At 33.0% G+C, this 22,500-nt stretch overlaps 1 protein-coding gene across 7 annotated transcripts in view; it reads left to right on the top strand.

Annotated features, from left to right (window-relative positions):
* LOC144972485 (calpain-8-like) overlaps window positions 1–22,500 on the top strand; it is a 69,073-nt gene that overhangs the window by 33,943 nt on the left and 12,630 nt on the right. For 2 of the 7 annotated variants that reach the window (XM_078913756.1, XM_078913754.1), the window contains exons 2-13: window positions 9,944–10,141; window positions 11,468–11,537; window positions 12,944–13,051; window positions 13,744–13,897; window positions 14,981–15,158; window positions 16,665–16,751; window positions 17,239–17,324; window positions 17,817–17,894; window positions 18,455–18,548; window positions 18,911–19,022; window positions 20,301–20,458; window positions 20,674–20,891. In XM_078913756.1, coding sequence (XP_078769882.1) covers window positions 9,980–10,141; window positions 11,468–11,537; window positions 12,944–13,051; window positions 13,744–13,897; window positions 14,981–15,158; window positions 16,665–16,751; window positions 17,239–17,324; window positions 17,817–17,894; window positions 18,455–18,548; window positions 18,911–19,022; window positions 20,301–20,458; window positions 20,674–20,891 — 1,505 coding nt within the window. In that variant the 5' untranslated portion in view covers window positions 9,944–9,979. Of the gene's footprint in view, window positions 1–1,024; window positions 1,447–4,144; window positions 4,330–7,159; window positions 7,204–9,943; window positions 10,142–11,467; window positions 11,538–12,943; window positions 13,052–13,743; window positions 13,898–14,980; window positions 15,159–16,664; window positions 16,752–17,238; window positions 17,325–17,816; window positions 17,895–18,454; window positions 18,549–18,910; window positions 19,023–20,300; window positions 20,459–20,673; window positions 20,892–22,500 lie in introns of those variants that run through there. The other 5 variants (XM_078913758.1, XM_078913759.1, XM_078913753.1 and 2 more) reach the window with 4 other exon arrangements.

The following is a 22,500-nucleotide window of genomic DNA, read 5'->3' on the forward strand; positions in this document are numbered from 1 at the left end:
GGCCAAAATGATACGATGACAATGACGATCACAATGTTATAGTAGGTTGGCCCTTGCGAAACTTTCAGATCCTTGAATGCCATTAAATTATTTTTTTTTTAAAAGAAGAATAATATGACCAAATTTACTGAATTTACTGATGGATCTGAAATTGTATTATTTAAAGTGGTGAACAAGTGTAAATTATTATCAATTAGTGTCTACTTTCTTACTTTCTTGTGACTAACATCGTTTGAAGTTTCAACTAGATGTAATAGGCTTAAAACAATTCCAAATATAGAATTATGTTTAGCATCATCATCATCATCATCATCATCATCATCATCATCATCATATTATTATTATTATTATTATTATTATTATTATTATTATTATTATTATTATTATTATTATTATTATTATTATTACCTATTATTATTAATTTTCTTCTTCTTCTTCTTCTTCTTCTTCTTCTTTTCTTCTTCTTCTTCTTCTTCTTCTTCTTCTTCTTCTTTCTTCTTCTTCTTCTTTTATTTTATTATTATTATTATTATTATTATTATTATTATTATTATTATTATTATTATTATATTATTATTATTATTATCATCATCATATTATTATTATTATTATTATTATTATTATTATTATTATTATTATTTAATTATTATATATTGATTATTATTTTTCTTTTATTTTAATCTATTGCCTCACTCTTCTTTCTCCCCCCCCCTCTCCCCCCCCTCCTCTCTCTCTCTCTCTCTCTCTTCTCTCTCTCTCTCTCATCTCTCTCTCTCTTCTATTATTATATATTATATATATATTTATATATATATATATATATATATATATATATATATATATTGTATATTACACACACCACAAACATAAACAAACACTTGGACATGACACACTCACACACAAACATACACACCAATATATAGTATTACAATCATCCCTTGCATAATCGTTCTGCTCGACTGGTCACCATTCGGGTTCGATCAGCTGAAAATGACACACAAACAAGCACACACACAGAACAACTGCAATAGGATACTCTAGGCAGAGACAGACACACCTGCTTATGTTGTATTTTGGCAGAGGTGTGTCATCGCTGATAATAAGAATCATTTCAGTGTGCACTCTGCACAACACGACAGTGATGTGCTTCGGTTATTCGTAGAAAGTGTTGATATAAATGGTTAAATAGGCTACTTCTATCATGATTTTGAAATACTGGGCTGTGATTTATTGCCGTTCTTAGTCCTTACTTGATATGGTTTAACGAAGTAGACGAGGCAGTGATTTAATCGGAAGGGCAGTCAACATTTTGGGGCAACATAGTGAATTAACACTTCGAGGGGCATAGATTTTTAAAATAAATATAATATAGATCTATATCTGGTACAAAAAGAGATTTCGTTAAAATGATCAGAGAAAGGTAGAACATTTGCAACAGCAATGGCGGTGAGTAGCCAAGTCTTTTCATTTTGATAGAATTATATTTATTTATTTATTTATTTATTTATTTATTTATTTATTTATCTATTTATTTATGAAAAAGAAGAATGCCAACCGTCGCAAAACCCTAAATTGGAACAATTGCATTGTTGAATATGTTCCAATTACACCGCATTCTATCTAATATAATAATAATAATAATAATAATAATATATAATAATAATAATAATAATAATAATAATAATAATAATAATATATAATAATAATAATGGTGAAAATGAAAATAATAATGATGTCAACAACAAACAATAACATTAATAATAATAATAATAATAATATAATATAATAATAATAATAATATAATAATAATAATAATAATGAATAATGATAATAATTATAATAATAATAATAATAATAATAATAATAATAATAATAATAATAATAATAATAATATAATAATAATAATAATAATAATAATAATAATAATAATGATGATGATGATGATGAGGATGAGGATGAGGATGATGATGATGATGATGATGATGATGATGATGATGATAATAATAATAATAATATAACAATTCATTCATTAATCCCACGATAATCGTCGGGGGGATACACGGGATGCAGATCTCACTACTTTCCGCCATTCTTCTCCAAGAGTTCCTTCATCTTCATTCGTGTCCATTCCTCGATATTGTCCATCTCAACTTTGTCTTCCTCTTCTTCTTCCTCCATCACCGTTATGCACAAAACCTTCATGCCTCATATTGTGGCCACACCATGGCAGTTTCCTTCTGCTAAATGTGGTGATGAGGGGTTCCTGTCGTCCTGCACAATCTTGCACTTCTTCCAGTACGTCTTTATTGGTTCTGTGTTCTGCATACGACACCCGCAGGAGTTTTCGATAACTTTTCAAGTCAAAAGATACTGCGCTTTAATTCCGCAGTTAATGTCCATGCCTCTCAGCCACATATATAAAATGGAAAGTACCAGTGATTTGTGTAGTTTAAATTTAGTTTCGAAACTGATTGACCTTTTCCATATTTTTGTCACTCTCGGTAGTGTTGCTGTTGACGCTCCAATTCTAACCTTAATATCAGTTGTACCGTCCCACGTTAGCAGAATACCCAAGTGTTTAAATGTTGACACTTCCTTGAGCTTGTCATTATCGATTGAAATTCCTGCATGTCCATCATTTCAGCTGTCCACCCGTATCTGACTGTTCTGTACGTATTTCCATGCCATATTGCCTTGCTTTATGTGCAAGTGAGTCAGTTGTACTTTGTAGTTCTTGTTCGCTGTCAGCCATGAGGTCTATGTCGTTAGCAAAACGCAAATTACACAGTTTTCGTCCGCTAATTGATACAGAGGTTTGATAATTTTCGGGAGCTTCACTCATAATTTTCTCTAGAAACACGTTGAAGAGCATTGATGAGAGTATGCAGCCTTTTCTGACGCCCACATTTGTCCGGAAAACTCACCAAACTCGTTGTTGTTGAGAACTGCACTTGACGCAGGACTATAGAGTGCTTCGATTATTTGGATTAGACCCTCTTCGAACCCATAAAAGCGTAGTATATCCCACAAACCGTCAAGCCATTCCATGTCAAATGCTTTCGGAAGTCTATGAAATTGTGAAATAGTTCTATTTGGTGTTGAAGGAATTTTTCTGTCAAAATTCTGTTATTGCTCTCCTACCAGGGTATCTTCGGTTTTTGGTTCATTCTGTTTAGTATAAGCCGCAGAAGTATTTTACTTAGGTGGCTAATGATACTTATGGTCCTATAGTTATAATAATAGTAATAATGACAACAACAACAACAACAATAATAATAATAATAATATAATAATAATAATAATAATAATAATAATAATAATAATAATAATAATAATAATATATAATAATATTAATAATAATAATAATAATAATAATAATATAAATTATTATTATTATTATTATTATTATTATTATTATTATTATTATTATTATTATTATTATTATTATTATTATTATTGTGGTCATGATGATAGTGATGCTGTTGTCGCTATTGCGGCGGCTGCTGCTTCTGCTGCTAATGATGATGATGATGATGATGATGATGATGATGATGATGATGATGATGATGATGATGATGATGATAATATTTATGATTTTTGGGGGATGATGACGAAGACGATGATGATAATGACATTGACGATGATTTATAGGTTTATGCTCAATTAAACATTGACGAGAATCAAAATGCTGGCATGATAGTGATATACAATGTAATATGATGTATATAATTTCTAATTATTTATAGAATCATAGCAATGCGGCATATCACTGGATATATCAATCAACAAGTCATTGAAGCATTCAAAAACATTATTTTGTCGAATGGCACGCAGTTCGCTCAATCAGTATAAAGTACATAAATAGTTTATCATGCTGATTTCATATAGCCATTCATAACAAAATTCTATAAAAATCCAACCAAGCAAAACATCTAAGAAATTATTTTGTTTAGGCGGCAGATATGCCAAACTCTCAGATGTATCGGGTAATTCTTGTTATTTGTTCTCATTGCCCATGTTCCGAGATCTTAGATAATTTTCCAAGTTTTGTTTTATTTATTTACTACTGTTCAGAAAAAGAAAACAGATGCAGAAGACCGCAATGAAATATATTACAAACTATTATCCATCTAATGTAAATCAGATGTCCTGGTCAACACGTAATGATAGTTACCGCATCATAGAATGCAATTCCAGACAATTTGTTTAGTACAAGAAAGAAAACAGAACCCAGCCTTCCGCGACTAGAATGAAATCCTGCACTGCTTGCAAAAATTCACACCAAAAGGCAGATAGATAGGAATGTATCCACCACATGGAACTTTGATCGTAAGCAGCTGTCCATAAAATATTTTCTAGACCTATATAATAAGATATTCTGTATTAAACATAAAAACTTTGCATCCAATATTATTTTAATGTGAGCATATCAATACATAAATGTTTAGCGTTTTCTTCTACCCAATGCGCCCTAATGTGGTTGCTATGGCAACCTACAAGCAAATTCAACGTATCTTTGAGTTCTCTCCATGTGTTCTGTAGCTTTTGTGGTATGATGGATTCAATAACAGCCCTTATTTTCGTGGTAATTGTTCCAACACAAGTGTCAGCGCTGAATAAATAATGTCTTTGATGTAGTAACATAGGAAAAAGTCACACAGAGAAATGTCCGGTGACCCACTCGGTTGAATCCATTTTTCCCCAATTAAATTTTTTAAAAAATTGAGCTTTATATAGCGCAATATCCACTAATGTGCTCAAGCGCTTTACAGAGGTCCCTGGCCAACAGCAACATTTAACATGTAGGACGGGACATGACGCCTGTTAGGCGATATTACAACTTTTCGGACAAAGACAACGCTGTTAACGGCCAGGTACTCATTTTACACATAAGTACGGTGAGAGAATGTGAGTAAAGAGCCTTTTCCAATGACTCAACTATGCGCCGAGCGCGAGGCTCGAACCCAGGACCTTCCGATCCGAAAGCGAGTGCCATACCACGAGACCGCACAATTAATCTGTCTGGAAACGTATAATTTAGAAATTCGCTAACGGACTATCTCAAGGCCCTCTATATAGAGCAATGTGGATGAGACCCGTCTTACTGAAATATTATAATATTCACAATGTTGGGATGCTACCAATGAATTTACCCATTCGTTTAATTCTATGGATGCTACATAACATTCTATAGAGATTTACAGTCGCCAACTAGTTTTATCCGGATGACAATAGGCCTAAAGCTATTTTGTGCATCTGCGCACACCCATTCACTTTTTGCAGTAGATATGATCCCCAATTTCTGACATTACGTCTGTTGTTTTATGAAATGTCAATTCGTCTGAAAAGCGAAATGATTGAAGAAATTATCATCTTCGCGTATGCCACGTGCCCAGTGGCGGTTCTAGCCTATTTATAGTGGTGGGGCAAAGATGATTCGGTCATATATATATATATATATATATATATATATATATATATATATATATATATATATAAATATATATATATATATATATATATATATATATATACATATATATATATATATATATATATATTATATATATATATATATATTATATATATATATATATATATATATATATATATATATATATATATATATATATATTATATATTTCAACTTTAAAAAAAATAAAATATTTCAACCACAAATAATCACATTCACAATGAAAGGACAATACCAGTAGATTTTAATTATTCCAAACGTAATCAAAAAGGAATCACGAAAGAGAATACAACAAAAAAATAAAGCGACGAGACAAAATGCGACAACACCTTGACAATACAAGCCCATTTCGTTCACTCGAAAAATTAAAGAGATGCTTTAATCCCTCAACGGCGAGATTGATATTTCTGTTACATTTTCAGAAGTACGTAGTAACTTTAAATTTTTCATCGAGAAGCAACAACCGCGATATGACTCGAGTTTCATTCAGAGCTCAAATTGCATCATTTTTACTGCTCTCTTGGTGGTTAGAATGATTGTGCCGGTGGTGGTAGCAGTTGGAATAATGGTAGCGATGGTGGTGGTGGTGGAGGAAGAGGAGGAGGAAGAGGAGACGGTGAGGGAAGATGTAATTATGGTAGTGGTTTTGGTGGTGCTGTTGGTTAGAATGATAGTTGTGGAGACGATGACGAAAATTATATGATGATGTTGATATTGTTTTTATTGCTATTGTAGTATTTGTTGTTAATGTTGTTGTTGTTGTTGTTAATGATGATGATAATGATGGCAACGACGATGTCGTCGACAATGATGATTACCGTACGATATTACAAAGTTTATTCAATCTTAGGCTTTCGCCATTAAATCATACACTTTGATGACAACATACATGAAAGTGGAAAAAAATGGTAAATGGAACCAAACAATAAATTGTTACCATTAATAACCACAAAAAATACAACAATCGTAATACCACCAATACGTACAATAATAATAATAATAATAATAATAATAATATAATAATAATAATAATAATAATAATAATAATAATAATAATAATAAATAATAATAATAATAATAATAATAATAATAATAATAATAATAATAATAATAATAATAATAATAATAATAATAATAATAATAATAATAATAATAATAATAATAATAATAATAATAATAATAATAATAATAATAATAATATATAATAATAATAATAATAATATAATAATAATAATATTACCATCATCATTACTACCACCACCATCACTATTACCACCACCACCATCACCATCATTATTACGTTTCCAATCCGTTTTTCTCGTTTTTTAAAATTTGATACCTTAATAGACGAAAATTCCGGTGATTTTTTTAAAGGATAGTTAAAATATCTACCATTTTATTAACCCTGAAAACTACGATTTTTATTTTCCTATTTCAAGTAGGCAGGTCTGCTATGACAAGTATCAGTTCCATAGTCAAAAAAAGACAAATTAAAAACAAAGTTTACTTAATCTTAGGCTTTCGCCAATAATTCATACAATACAATTAAGACAAATTAAATAATGCTACCAATCTCTCCTCATGCATTCGTTAGACTATAACAATAACGACCGTGTTATCTTTACTCCTTACCCAACCAACCCCTAGCTTCCGATTCTTCATCGCGAACTATTATGTATGTATTAGCTTCAGGACGGGCAAGTACGGAATCTGCCCACCTTCCTTTAAACGTCTTTATTTCCTCTATAACTTAGAATTCAACTCTCTCCTTTCTCAGAAGAGTATTTCTCGTATACTAATTCAATTTTTGAGTAAACCAAAATGGTGGGGTTGTATTTTATATATTTATTTAGTCGTGACTTCTGAATAAAAGTGTTTTATTAGAGGGAATGCAATAGAAAATACATTGTTTTGCAAAAATATTTAGTCTGGCAATAAAAATACAGCGGTAATTACTTTAAGAATGTTTTTTTAAAAAGGAACAAATTAATTTGTTTAAAAAAAAAAAAAAAACAAAAAAAAAAAAAAAAAAAAAACAAACAAATAAGACAACAATTTAAATAAATGAATTTTGAGAAGCACTAAAGAAAACGAGAAAAAAAGAGATAATTTAAATGGATAAACAAATATATTAAAACAACACAAGTTAATACTAACTTGATATAATATTAGTAAATTGATACATTTAATTCAATACTGGAACCTTCCCAATGTTATTACATCAATGGTACCAGCACAAGTAAGGCAATAAATAAAAAAAAGTTCGTTTGCCAAATCTCTATTTAGTGCTCACTGGTTTATAAGGTGGGCTCATTTGAATTAGCCCGACCTAGAACTAGAGAGGCCAGACAGCAAAATCACCGTCAGGCGACGTGACGATGAGATGACGATGTGGGCGGAGTGGAGTGGTTGGGAAAGGGGGGGGGGGGGGTGATAAAAAAGAACAGGAGCGTATCCTGGTTTATGCATTACGGGGTGCATGGTGATTCGCAATCTATCAAAAATACATACAAATTAATTTCAGTACGAAGTATCAAGTTTAAGTACTAACTTTTAAAATTATCTAATTTAAATTAGATTATTTCGGACCTGGTAATACAGCTTATAACTTGAAAAAAACAGGCTGGTATTTGCCCACCCTGCCCAATATTACCAGCCGTCCCTGCACGTGCCATCTTCAATTCAAATCGCTTCTTAGCAAGCCAGTTGTTTCTGAAAATATATACGAACAAAACAGAAAGACGTGACAAGCATTTCTGTATTACAAAGGTCTGGCGGATCACAGGCAACAGACACCACAGAAAAATGCAATATTTTGAATAAGCAATACCAAAGTGTCTTTACAATAGAAGATGAAACGAGGACTTGAACTTGAGCTTGAAGCGACCATTTGAGTGCGGTGTTTGGACGACTTGCAGTTTTTAAGAAAACAAATAAGTTATTTTTATTATTTCAAAATTTTGTGAACGATTCTCTTTGGAATGCCGAGGGCAGTCGATTATTTGCGTGTACATTAAGCTCGATGATGATGATGATGATGATGATGATGATGATGATGATGATGATGATGATGATGATGATGATGAGAGAGAGAAGGGGGGGGGTACATTTTCTTATTAATGCTATGCGCTTATGTAAAATACCCACATTTGCCCGCCAACATACCAACATTCAAAACTATGCGTAATCTTAAACGTAACCTTGACGTAGGTATATTATTATAGTTTGATTATTTATTTCAGTGAGAAATTTGGCGGTCTGAAAATAAAAACAAATAGCTGAATGACGTCATCTTGATTCGTTCTCTAGTGGATGTAAGATTGTTTTCATATCTCTGATCTTGGCACCATTATAATATACTATGATGACGTCACGCCGCCGGATATGATAATAAAATTCTTGAACTCCTGCTTTTGAGATTTCGAACACGTTTCAAACCCGCGGTCTCAAGATCGCGCAGCGACGTTGGGAACTTGTTCGAACTTGTTCAAGAATCTTATCATGTGGGTTACGAAGGTCAAACGCAAGAGTTTAAGAATCTTGTATTCTTCAACTATTACTTTTTTAAAACACCGGTCGACTTTGCTGGAAACAAAGTTAGGTTTTCAGAAAAGAAATGATAATTTTATAAAAGAAAGAAGCAAACTAATAAGAAAAGGATATATAAAAACAACAACAACAACAACACTAACAATAACAAAAGCAAAACTAAAACAAACGACAAACAAAACAAAACAAAACAATACGAAAAATCATCATCATCATCATCATCATCATCATCATCATCATCATCATCATCATCATCATCATCATCATCATCACCATCATCATCATCATCATCATCATCATCATCATCATCATCATCATTGCTCCCGTAGTAGTCATGAACATCATCACCAACGTCACCATCTTGACGATTATATATTTGTTTTGTTATCATCTATTCATGTTTCCTTCTATACGATGAAGTAATGTTTGTTTCTACTTTAGTCGTGTGTGCATGTGTATGTAGCCTATGGGATTGTGGGATGTGCAATGTGTATAAGTCCATTTTACTGTAGGCCTAATTGTATTTTATATTGGCATCAATGTAAACCGAAATGGATTTCCATTTCTTTGGACAATAAAGTTCTATTATTATTATTATTATTATTATTATTATTATTATTATTATTATTATTATAATTATTATTATTATTATTATTATTACTTAGATTAAACACTAGTCATTTTGACATCAACATGAACTGTTTATGGGGAATTAATGTATCTATGAGTCTGTTTGGCACGATACGGGTGTGATTCTGGTATGTTAATATTGTAAAGCGCTTTGAGGCTTAGGCATTTAGCACTATAGAAGAATACTTTATTATTATTGTTGATTTTGTTGTTGTCAGAATTGTTTTATTTCAAATCGATGATGACCCTCAACTTGTAAAATATTCCCACCAAATCTCATTCTCATTCCAGAGCCGACGGACCTCTGGTGGTTTGCCTGGCGCCAAGATGAAGACGGCGCAAGATTTCGATTCCCTCCAAGAGGAACTCCTCAAGGCACGGGCCTTGTTCGCCGACCCCCACTTTCCCCCACACATGCAGTCCATCTATCCCTCGGGCAGAATGAAGTCAGATAGATTTCCTGGTGCCATCGTGTGGAAAAGACCAACGGTAATTTTCGTCAAATATGTTTTTTTTTAAAAATATGATTTGAATTTAATATGATTTTTATTTGTTTGTTTGTTTTGTTTGCTTTTTTTCAAAATGTATATATTATTGTTTGTTGTGTTTTTTCTGGGGTTTTTTTGTTGTTGTTGTTTTTTTTTGTTTTTTTTTGTTGTTGTCTATTTGTTTTGATATTAATTTTTGATGCATAATATTATTTACACACTTCAGGAGGTGACTTTCAAAACCTGTTAGAACTGTTAAGTTGCATTTTCAACATTCAGAGAAAACTGCAATTTATTTATTTATCTGGTGGTTTTTTTTTTCATGACTTAAAGAGGAAAATCGTGTCTTGTTTGCCTCATAGAACAATATCGTGAGTGGTTTAAAAAATTCAAATTTTCTCTGGTGGTGACCCAACGGTTTTTGAAAGTCATCTCCTCACTTAACCCTTTTCTCTCTTTTCTAAATAGTGTCTTTAAAGGTTTGGCCCCATCACTTGCCCAACTTTTATTCATTCTCTCCTTTTTCTTTTCCGACAAAGTTTTGTGACAATTTGTCATCTTTCAGGAAATGTCTTCAGACTGAATAATTGCATAAGGCTTTTTAAACAAGGTTATGTAGGCTATGTTTATAATGTTGTGTCATGAAGTTGATGTCTTTATTTATATTATATATATATATATATATATATATATATATATATATATAATATGCGTGTGTGTGTGTGTGTGTGTAATATATATATTTATGAATGTTGGTGTGTATTTGTAGGTACGAGAGAGCTCGATAATGTAGGTTAGAGCTAATATAAAATATCAATGGGGTCAATCAACTATATGTGGCCGAAACACATGTTTCTGTGGTTTCCATCCACGTCGTCAATAGACATATTGTCCGTAGAATGATTTTATTCCCTTTGGGATCCCAAAGGGAATAAAATCATTCTCGGACAATATGCCGAATATATGAATTCCATTATTTATTTATTGTTAATGTTCTCTACTACGAATTGATTCTATGAATGAGACAGGACGTCTCAAATTTAATATAAAGAAGAAGAAGAGAGAGGCATGAGTCAAACTTGCTTTTAATTAAGATTTATTTAAATGTAAAATTATCTGTTCCCACAAAGACTGGAACCCGAGAGCTTTCCGCAACTCACTTCCTCTCCTCCTACGTCGTTTGCACGCCTACTTTTCTTTTCTTTTTCTTGATTATTTTTTAATTCGCCCCCCCCCCTCTCTCTCTCTCTCTCTCTCTCTCTCTCTCTCTCTCTCTCTCTCTCTCTCTCTCTCTCTCTCTCTCTCATACTTTTTGTTGGCATTCCAGGACTTGTGTAAGAATCCCAAGTTTATCTACGGTGAAGCCCGGCGTCATGACCTTGACCAAGGATATCTAGGTATGCGTCTTTTCTCAAATTTGGGGTGAATACTGTTAGTAGTTAACATAACATAACATAACGTAACATATGGTATAGGGCGAAATAGGATAACATCCCTTGAATGCCCTTAATATTAAATTGATTGAAAGATTACAATAATGATACACGTGGTAAAGATAGTATGCGAGAACAACTCACAAACACGGATGGCAAAAACAATAACAAAGGCTTGAGTGACGTCATCTTCGAACTATCTATAACAACTTAAATGTACTCATGTATGTGTGATGTACAAACATATATCTTTAACCTTGACATGCAAAGCACCCCCCCCCCCCACACACACACACACACATACGTTAGCCTCTTACCGTTTGTGTCATTTCAAATCGATCCACTAACGAATATACAGTTCTCCTTGTGATATTAAGCATTCTTGCGACATTGATCACAGACTGTCCACCTTGAAGATGACCAATGGCACGTGCATGTTGTTCTTAACTAAGTCGTGGCATCGCGTAGATTAATGGATGGTATTTTCCATCGAGTTTTCCTGCCTTGAAAATGTTTCAAGAAGACACGGATGGCAAAAAAATATATAATCTACACAATTCCTGTCCAAAGTAGGGGCTAAAAGGTCATTTTAGCACGTGCGCGACGTGGTGAGTGAATTTCAGGTCAAAAACAAAAACATCAACTGTCACTATCAGTACACAGAAAGGCTAATGGTAAACAACTCAGTGGAAAATAATTAGCCTACGCCAACAGATAAAAAAAGTAACGACGGTTTTTAATGTATATACTTTCTTTTGATCGCAAGTATATATATATATATATATATATATATATATATATATATATATATATATATATATATATATATATATATATATAGAGAGAGAGAGAGAGAGAGAGAGAGATAGTTCGAAGATGACGTCACTCCAGCCTTTGTTGTTGTTTTTTGCCATCCGCGTTTATGAGTAATGCTCACTGAACTGTATTAACCTGACTATATATATATATATATATATATATATTATATATATATATATATTATATATATATATATATGATAGTATGCGCTTGGCTAAGAAGCTCATAAAATTGCCATCCCGAAGTATAACGGAACAACACACAAAACTGTGTGTATCCATGAACGTTTATAGTCAGGTTAATACAGTTCAGTGAGCATTATTCATAAACGCGGATGGCAAAAATAACAATAACAAAGACCTGAGTGACGTCATCTTCGAACTATCTATATATAAGCTATTGTACGTGATTCTGTAAACTCTGGCTTCGTAGGCCTTGTAACTCTGAAGGGCAGGTTTTGAGGTTTTGAGGGAAATAAATCATGGGACATGACACAAGTCCTAGAAGTGCATTATGAATCTTTCTACTCTTTGTATCAATTTTATTTATAGGCAACTGTTGGTTCATTGCGGCTTCTGCGTTGTTGGCAACAGAACACAACAAGTTGTTCCAGCGGGTATTGCCCATGGATCAAGGTTTCGAAGAAGGGAGGTATACAGGTAACTAGAAATAAATAAGACTAGGAAGATGATCGTGATGATGATGATGATGGTGATGATGATGATGATGATGATGATGATGATGATGATGATGATGATGATGATGATGATTCCTATGGTAATGTTGATTGTGCTGTTTAGGTAGAAAAAGCACATCAAAACCTAAACATTCCGCTTATTGTGTATGTTCATGATATAATACTACAACACACATATATGATTTTATTGAAACTGAAAGTAGAAATATTCACTTCTTTTCTCATTATTATTATTATTATTATTATTATTATTATTATTATTATTATTATTATTATTATTATTATTATTATTATTATTATTATTACTATTATTATTGTTATTATTATTATTATCATTATTAAAATTATTATTATTATTATTATTATTATTATTATTATTATTATTATTATTATTATTATTATTATTATTATTATTATTGTTGTTATTGGCACCATCATCATCATCATCATCTTCATCATCATATCAACGTTATCATCATCATCACCATCATAATCATCATCATTTATTTATTGTTATTGTTATTACCATTATAATTATTATTGTTTTGTTTTCGTTGTCGTTATCATTAAAATTTACTCCTCTGCCTGTTTATTTGATTATTTTTTAAAAACATATTTTCAGATTAGGGCTATAGTCTGTACTATTTTTTCCAGGCATGTTCCGATTCAACTTTTGGTGGTATGGCAAATGGATAGAGATTATTGTTGACGATTATCTCCCTACAGATGGACACAGTCTCATCTTTTGTAGCAATAAAGAGAGGCCCAATGAGTTTTGGCCTTCATTGCTGGAAAAGGCATATGCAAAGTATGTACTCATTTTATTTCAAAAAATATTTGTCAAAATTAGTGGTTCGAGAATAGACGATAAGTGCAACCATTAAGGCATATCTTTATCTGATCGGTTGATTAAAAAAAAAAAGATTCTTATCAACTTATTACCATCTTGTAATTTACTTTTTGAAAAATCAAATTTTAGACTTGTTTATTGAATAGAAATGTGGAATAGATAAATTTTTTTTTTTAATTTGCCTCTCCCCCCCCCCCACACACACGCACGCGCACACACACACACACACACACACACACACTCACACACACACACACACTCACATACACACTCCTGAAGATAGCGAATGCTTGAAACAAAATTGTAGAAGTTGAACAAAATTCCACTTGAATTATTTTATGTATAGCTCATTTTACCAAAAAGTTGAGTACTGTTTGTGTGTTTTATCCTCTATTTTAACTTTTTAAAATATTATATAAGAAAGAGAAATGGGAGAGGGTTTAGAGAGAGATAGATGGATAGAGGGGAGAGAGAGAGAGAGAGAGAGAGAGAGAGAGAGAGGAGAGAGAGAGAGAGAGAGAGAGAGAGAGAGAGAGAGAGAGAGAGAGATAGAAATTAAAAACATGAGCTTTTATATAGCGCAATATCTTTACAAGGGGTCCCTGACCAACAGCAACACATAACATGTAGGCGAGACATGACGCCTGTTAGGCGATATTACAATTTTTTCGGACAGAGACAACGCTGTTAACGGCCAGGTACTCATTTTACACCTGAGTACAGTGAGAGAATATGAGTAAAGAGTCTTTTCCAAGGACTCAATTATGCGCCGAGCAAGGCTCAAACCCAGGACCTTCCGATCCAAAAGCGCGTGTCATATCACTAGACCACATAGAGAGAGAGAGAGAGAGAGAGAGAGAGAGAGAGAGAGAGAGAGAGAGAGAGAGAGAGAGAGAGATTTTGCATTGTCAATATTCACCTAGCTTTTAATTATTTGCTCTAAACAAATGAAGCAGTGAAAATGATAAGAAGGGGGGGGGGGGGGGGGGGGGGGTCATCATATACTTAAAAAAGCTTCAACACACACATATTTGTCTACAGACTTCACGGTAGCTACGAGGGTTTGGATGGTGGACAAATCCAGGATGCTCTGGTAGACATGTCTGGTGGCATCTCAGAGGTTGTAAATATCACAGAGAAACAGGAAGTTCCCCCTGACCTCTACAACTTGCTGTCAAAGTCTCACAGCATGAAGTCAATGATTGGTGCTTGTATCTATGTGAGTGGAACAAATGACATACATTGTACAAGTGACATAATTTATATTTGTAATTTAAAGGAGATGAAAGTATTGGCTTCCTTGCAATTTTTGAATAGCTGTGCTGCTAATGTTTTTCAACTCATCTGAATCATCTAAACAGTTAAAATTTTATATAGCTTATCTCGAAAGGACTAAAAAGAGCGAGAAACTCATAACCAGCTATGAGATATGTTGTAGTATTAATTAATTTAGTAATTTCACAATAGTTACTGTTATAGCAAAATGAGTCAAACTGACTGGTCGCAAGTTCAGGCCACTATGAATATTGAGTCCTTATTTCTCATTTGCTTACTTTAAGTTATTCGATCCGATAAATAGAATAGATAACTACTATTATATAAAGACAAATTATTAAGTACATTCACAATTTTAGCAAGAATATCATATATTGAACAGAGTGAGGGCTAATCACTCGAGTTTGGTGTGCACGAGTACATGGCTATGAACATTGACATAGTTATATTTAAAGAATGTTTGTCCAAAAAGGGAGCCTTATTGGAAAATTGTACTGAAAAAATACTGTATTATGAAGCACAGTGATGTTGATGAAATATTGGAAGTGGGCTTTTATAACTGCACATGTATGGCCCATCACACCAAAAGCGGGCTGATATATATGCTAATTGAAGACTTGGAACAAGCTTTTGTGGGTTTTTTTTTTGAGAATGGACTATTGTCTTAAACTAATGAAAAATAGATTTTTACAATTCTTGTCGTTTAACTTTAAATACTTATTTTGGCGTCTGGTTTTCCTTGACATAATACCTTTTTTAAATGATTGGTCACACTTTTTATGTTCATTTATTAGCCTTTCCAATGGTATAAAAGAAGAAAAAAAAAGCGAACAATTCTTAAGGATGGTTTGAACTAAGAACACTGAGGTTTTATTGAAATTTATTATTTTTTGCCTGGCTAATTTGCAATGAAATGCATGTGGGGTGAGAAAGTGAGGAGGTAGAAATGGAGACGAGGCCTTGTCTGAAATACTAAAAAAAAACGTGTTCAGCTGTCAGCAGCTAGAAAGGAAGACAATGATGTAGATCCATAGAAATATCGTTGTGCAGATCTGACAGCCTGTACTGTCAGAGGTCATGTGGTCATAGGAAAGTAATTAAGCAAGCATGTGGAATTAGCATTGTCATTTTTATCATCACTGAAGCAAACAAATACAGTTCACTCCCTTTATTCCCACATATTCTGAAAAGGAATTTAATAAGTATTTTAATAAAAGGGAGTGTCTCATTAGGTTATCGTGAAAACGAATTTTCATCTCAGTAAACTAAGTGTATCACATTAGCATAGTTTACCCTTATTTAATGCTTTATTTAGAGTGAACTGTAACATAAAACCGCAAAATTAATATCTGTGCTAATTGAGCGAAAGGTTGACACTGCTTTTTTAGCCATTTACTGACGACATTTTGTGAACCGCTATCACCTCAATGTTTTGAATCTTTATTTTCAGAGACCCAACAATGCCAGACAAGCAGAAATCCTCAAGAACAATGGGTTATATATGGGTCATGCTTATAGTGTAACTGGCATTCATCAGGTAAGCAAACTCAACTTTTTTTTGAGTCTTGATTTACTTTTTAGCTTCGAGTGTCAATGTCTTTGTGGCTTTGACTGGAGAATTCTTCTTGTACCTGTATTATATATTATTGACTATTTAGTCATGATACTCTTGTTGTGGACCAGTTTCAATGTTTTCTCACTTCAAAATTTGCTAAGTCATCTTATTTGCTTAATATTTGGATGATCTTCTTAAAAATTATCTCTGCATGAGTCTTAAATTTAAACTTGACATCAATTGTTATTTCCAGATACTTATATTCTGTCACCACGTCCACTTTTTCATTATGTACGTGAAATGGTAGATGAACGAATTTTAATCTCCTAAAGTCATTAATTTATTTACGTTCAGAGTTAGTTTATTTTTTCACCACACCAAACCGTAAATTTCTGAATTTCTTGAGAATATGATGCTTCTTTTATCTTCCTTCATTTTTTTTACATTGCGCAATTTTACTTTCACTCAGATACCCACAGGAAGGGGTGTGGTCAATTTATTACGTCTCAGAAACCCTTGGGGCCGAGGAGAGTGGAAAGGTCCTTGGTCAGACAAGTAAGACTACTGGCAGAGAGAGAGAGAGAGAGAGAGAGAGAGAGAGAGAAAGAGAGAGCGAGCGAGAGAGAGAGAGAGAGAGAGAGAGAGAGAGAGAGAGAGAGAGAGAGAGAGAGAGAGAGAGAGAGAGAGTAATGAAGTAATACTATTCCTTCCTGCCATTGAGACACATATGGTATCTCTACTGTAGCTAGCTCTGGGCCTCACTATAGATTGAAAACAAATTTTAAGATTCTGATTGATAGTTTTCCCCGAGTTTTCAATAAGAAAATTAAGGATAGGATATCTAACCCCCCCCCCCCCCCCCCCTTGAGGAGTTGTTTTAAAGGGTCGGCACATTATTGTTAAATTAAAAATATACAAAATATAATATCATATAGACAACCTGCCTTACATGTTTTAATTTTTTTTTTCATTTTCATTTTATTGTTTTATTTTTTCTTGACTGGAGGTATTCTCCAAATATAAAATTAAAATATGTCTTGATTTCAGTTCCCCAGAGATGAATTATTTAGCCCCAGAGCTTCGAGATCAGCTCCGATTTACTAGAAAAGAGGATGGGGAGTTTTGGTAGGTAAATTAATGGTTCCAAAAACAATATAATTATAAGATTATTGGTTTCTCAATGGACTGATACTTTGAAGCCATTGCATGCAACACCAATACCCAAATCTAATCTAAAACAAAAACAAATAACAAAAGAAAACAACAAAAAGTTAAACACTCACACATACACAGAGAGACACACAAATACACACACACACTCACACACACACACACACACACACACACACACACACACTATATATATATATATATATATATATATATATATATATATATATATATATATATATATATATATATATATATATACTTTGAACCTATTTTTATAAAAATCCCTTTCTGCTAAATTAAGAAGCTCTATTTCATGTTCTAATTAGTTATTTACTTTGAAAGACCTAATATTAATTTCACCACCTCTCATTCTCATCCCACAGTTACCATCTTTTGTTATCTTTTCACAATATGAGTTTCCGTGTATAGCCTCGTCATCATCATATCTACTATCCAGCTTTATTTGTATATTTATCAACACTCCTTATCATTTTATTTTGATTTCATATCAGGATGAGTTATGAAGACTTTGTGTTTGAGTTTGATGCTCTTCAACTCTGCCATCTACAACCGGATTCTTTCTTGTCTGAGATAGCTGACGATGAGGTATGTCAGAGGAAGTTGGTATGCATTTAAGATCTTTAACGCTTTTTTAGTAAATGTAAATTACTGTAGATCATAATTGCCCTTATAATAGAATTGGTTATAATATGCTGCAGATCTAACAGTAATGATTTTAAGGATAAACCGTGTTCAGTATAATACTCAAAGTGTTTCATCAATTGGTACAACATGCTTTTTAAAAATTATTATTAATTTCATATTTCAGAGTAAATTCACAATTAACATAAGGACATATTTGTTCTTTTATCCTTTGGCTCATTTTATTTCCATTTTTAAGATCTCATTTCTATCAACTCAATCGCAACCCTTTTCCTCCCATTTAAATCGTCAATTGAAACTGCTAGCATGATGGAAGGGCCTATGAACCCCAGAAACAAATGTGGAATGTAACAGTCTACCATGATGCCTGGATCCGAGGAGTCACTGCTGGTGGCTGTGGCAATGCTCCACATGAACGTGAGTCTTGTCAGGGGACGGATAGTGTTTGCTAGTATAATTAAAGAATATGCAATCTTATCTCCATAAACGGTAATTATATTATTTGGAAACATGTATAATAATAAAATGGCTCAGATTTTTTTTTTCTTTTGATGTTTAAAAAAATGTACTCTTCAATGAAGGAATTCATTTAGTCTGGACCCAAACATATCTAATTTTTGAACAAGTTTTTAAAAATAAAATATTGAAATTATGCTTCCATAATCAGGTTTGTATATCTATCGAAAATCTACCCAGGCCCCATATCCAATAAAACGTCTTACATTAGAAGAGAGGTTAAGCCATAAAGCAAGTGATAACTATGACTATAAACAGATCAGTGTAGAAAAATTAGCACTTCGTTTGTCAAAGAGTAATTTCATAATCCTAATGTAGCAATATTCCCCGACCTCTCGCCCTGCCCCCACCCCCCCCCCCCCCCCCCCCCCCCCCCCCCCCCCCCCCCCAAAAAAAAAGAAAAAAAAAAAAAAAACAAATAGAAAAAAAAAAAAAAAAAAAAACCCAAATTCAAGAAGCTTACATCTTTATTGTGTGCATTTGGGTTTACAATTCTCTGTGCCTTAAAAATTCTGTTCTCCCGACAAATTGGTGACTGTTTATCATGTCTACTGATTTCACTTTCACAAAATTCAATGGAATCTATTTAAGAGAAGTAGTCCTTGACTCATGGATAGAGTTACTTGTCATGAAATAGTACCTACATGAGCTTAAACCATAGATATCTACAATGCATGCCCACCAGCCGAACTTATTGACCTTCTAGATCAGATGCATTTTTCACAATGTCTTGACCCAGCCAAACAAGTTTTAAAATAGATGGCGTTGTGAAATATAAGCGCGTAATTTCAGGGCCACCTGAAGTGATTGGTAGGCGTAGTTTGAACTCATTCCACCACCTATTAGATTACAAATATAATATCCTTACATTAATCAAATGTTATATTCTTGTTGTTGACTAACACTCCTTCTGGGCCGTAAGACCCACAGAGCTGTAAGCTGTAGTTTATCTCAGATGTTGTAGCATAAAGCAGACATTAACAATAATTGCTTGTTACTCTCTGCTTGCGATGCTCGTCTACTACAAAGAACTTTCTTCCTCCTTTCAAAGATAGACTTACCCAATCACTTTTGGGTAGACAGAGGGATCTGAATGATAACCAATTTTACCAAGTTTCAAAATGGTCACTTTGTTTGTAGTTTAACCCAGCCATGGCCATGTGATACTTTCAATTGCAGGCCTGTACTGGAAGAATCCCCAGTTCTTCGTTACTTTAGATATTCCTGACTCGGTACTGGGCAAGGGAGATGACTGCACTCTTATTGTGTCCTTGATGGAGAAAGAGAAATCTGCTCAAGTGTCGGGGAAGGTGGCTGTTGGTTTTGATGTCTACAAGGTGGGATAAGAATGAATTACATGTATAAGAATGTATTTAAAGGCAAAGTAGCTAAGTCAAAATAGTAATCTGGCCCATTCCTTTGTTAATAAATAAGATGTAGCAATTTAGTCTAGCCCAAAACAATTCAGTCTAATGTTAAGTTTTAACAAGTCATAGTCCCCCATTTATTTTATTTAATTTTTATTTTTCCTCATATTGACAATCTTCCCCAGTTGAAAAATAACTACCGCAAACCACTAAGTGATTCAAGAGCTCCAAGAGATGCATTGTTGTTAACACGTCGATCTGGTCAGTATGTATACTACAGGGAAGTTACAAAACGTTTTGAGTTAGACCCAGGTACCTATGTCATTATTCCGAGCACATTTCACCCACATGAAGAAGCTGAATTCTTGATAAGGATATTCACCGAGAGGAGAGTTGATAGCGGGTGAGTTTTTGCAACAATTCTTCAAAACTATAATGCAGTGAAGATTACCTTGTATGTTGCCTATGTGAATAAGTTCCCTTTTACCTTGCAGTAAAAGATTACATGCACATAATGATTCAACAGTTCAAGACTGTATAGTGCATGAGGGTTATTTCAAAAAATAATTCAGGTTTTAAAATTGCTTGCAGCTTAACAGGCAAAATCAAAATACAAAAATGAGACAATGAGACAACCTCTCTGAAATGCAAGAAGTCGAGGACTTTGACACTTCTTTGGAGGAATTTTCCATTTTGAACATTTTAAGCTGCAGCTCAATCAAATTTTCTAAAAACTACTTTTTTCTTGCATATTTCAGCATAAGGTCCATGCAGGATGTGCTTTGCAAAGCTCTCAAAGACTTTACTTTATGCTAATGGTCTGTAAATGCTGACACACAAAAATAAAATGCATTTTCTTTGAACCAATTACAAATATTGTTTGATAGCGAGCTAATTTTTATGAGATTTGCGTGGGTATAAAGTTGCTAGTTTCAACAAAACAATGCCATATAGAATATTTAACATTACATTAAAAGATTTGTAAAGCTTGTCTATATATGTTACATAACAAATGTGCCATTATAAAAGGCATTTAAAAGATAAATCCTTTATTCAGCCTTGATTGAGATAAGATAAGAATAAATTTCCAAAAAAGTATGAAACAATATTTTTCGTTATGCTCCTTCACATTATATCGAGTACAACGAGATAATAAATAAATAAATGAATAAAAAGATAAATAAATAAATAAATAAAATAAATATTATATATATTCATCTTTCATGTCTGGCAGTATCTGTGTTTTTAAACAATAATTTATTTCCAATCACAAATCACTCTGAGGTTTTTTAACAATTTTAATTCTTTGCCAAGTCATCTCTTGAAAATTATCAACTCCGGATATATATATATATATAAAGTAAGCATCCACTATTATTCTAGATGAAATTGGTCACCAGAGAAACGTGTTCAAATCTCATAGTTAAAGTAAAGAAAAAAGATTCAGCCGGTAACTCAAAAAGCTAGTTGCATCAGCTGATGGTTGTCTTATACAGGTTAGATTGTATGAATTGTGTGATCAATTATTCATTTTGAGTTTAGCGCATATTTTTATGACCAAACTTCTTCATCAGGGCACCTGATCTTTTTGGGTAAGACCTCAACCCGACAATATTGTATATTTGCAAGTAGCAGCTTGTTTCCGGGGGCAGGATTTTTTTTAAATGCCTCTTTTTTCATCTTGTTCAAACATTTTAGAGCATGCCAATCTTTTATATATCCGCGACTTTCAGCTATTCTGTATGGCATGTGAGAAAGAAACTGTATATATCAGAAAATATGTATTGGAAAAGCAAGCACTGATTATACTGGCATTCGGAAAGATAAGGATTCAACAAGTCTATTCAAATGTGACATATAAACGAAGAGAAAAAGCAAGAGAATTGGTGGAAGGGGGGTTTGAATCTACCTCAAACCCAACATTTAAAAAGTATCTTGTCGAAACGCATGTCCTTAAATAACTACTGTACTTTTATTGGATGTGTTAGATGTCTTTGCTTTCTTTGCTCTTT

This window comes from Berghia stephanieae, chromosome 5, assembly GCF_034508935.2.
Source record: "Berghia stephanieae isolate SIO BIC M18660-M18661 chromosome 5, UCSD_Bste_1.3, whole genome shotgun sequence".
NCBI classification, from domain to species: domain Eukaryota; kingdom Metazoa; phylum Mollusca; class Gastropoda; order Nudibranchia; family Aeolidiidae; genus Berghia; species Berghia stephanieae.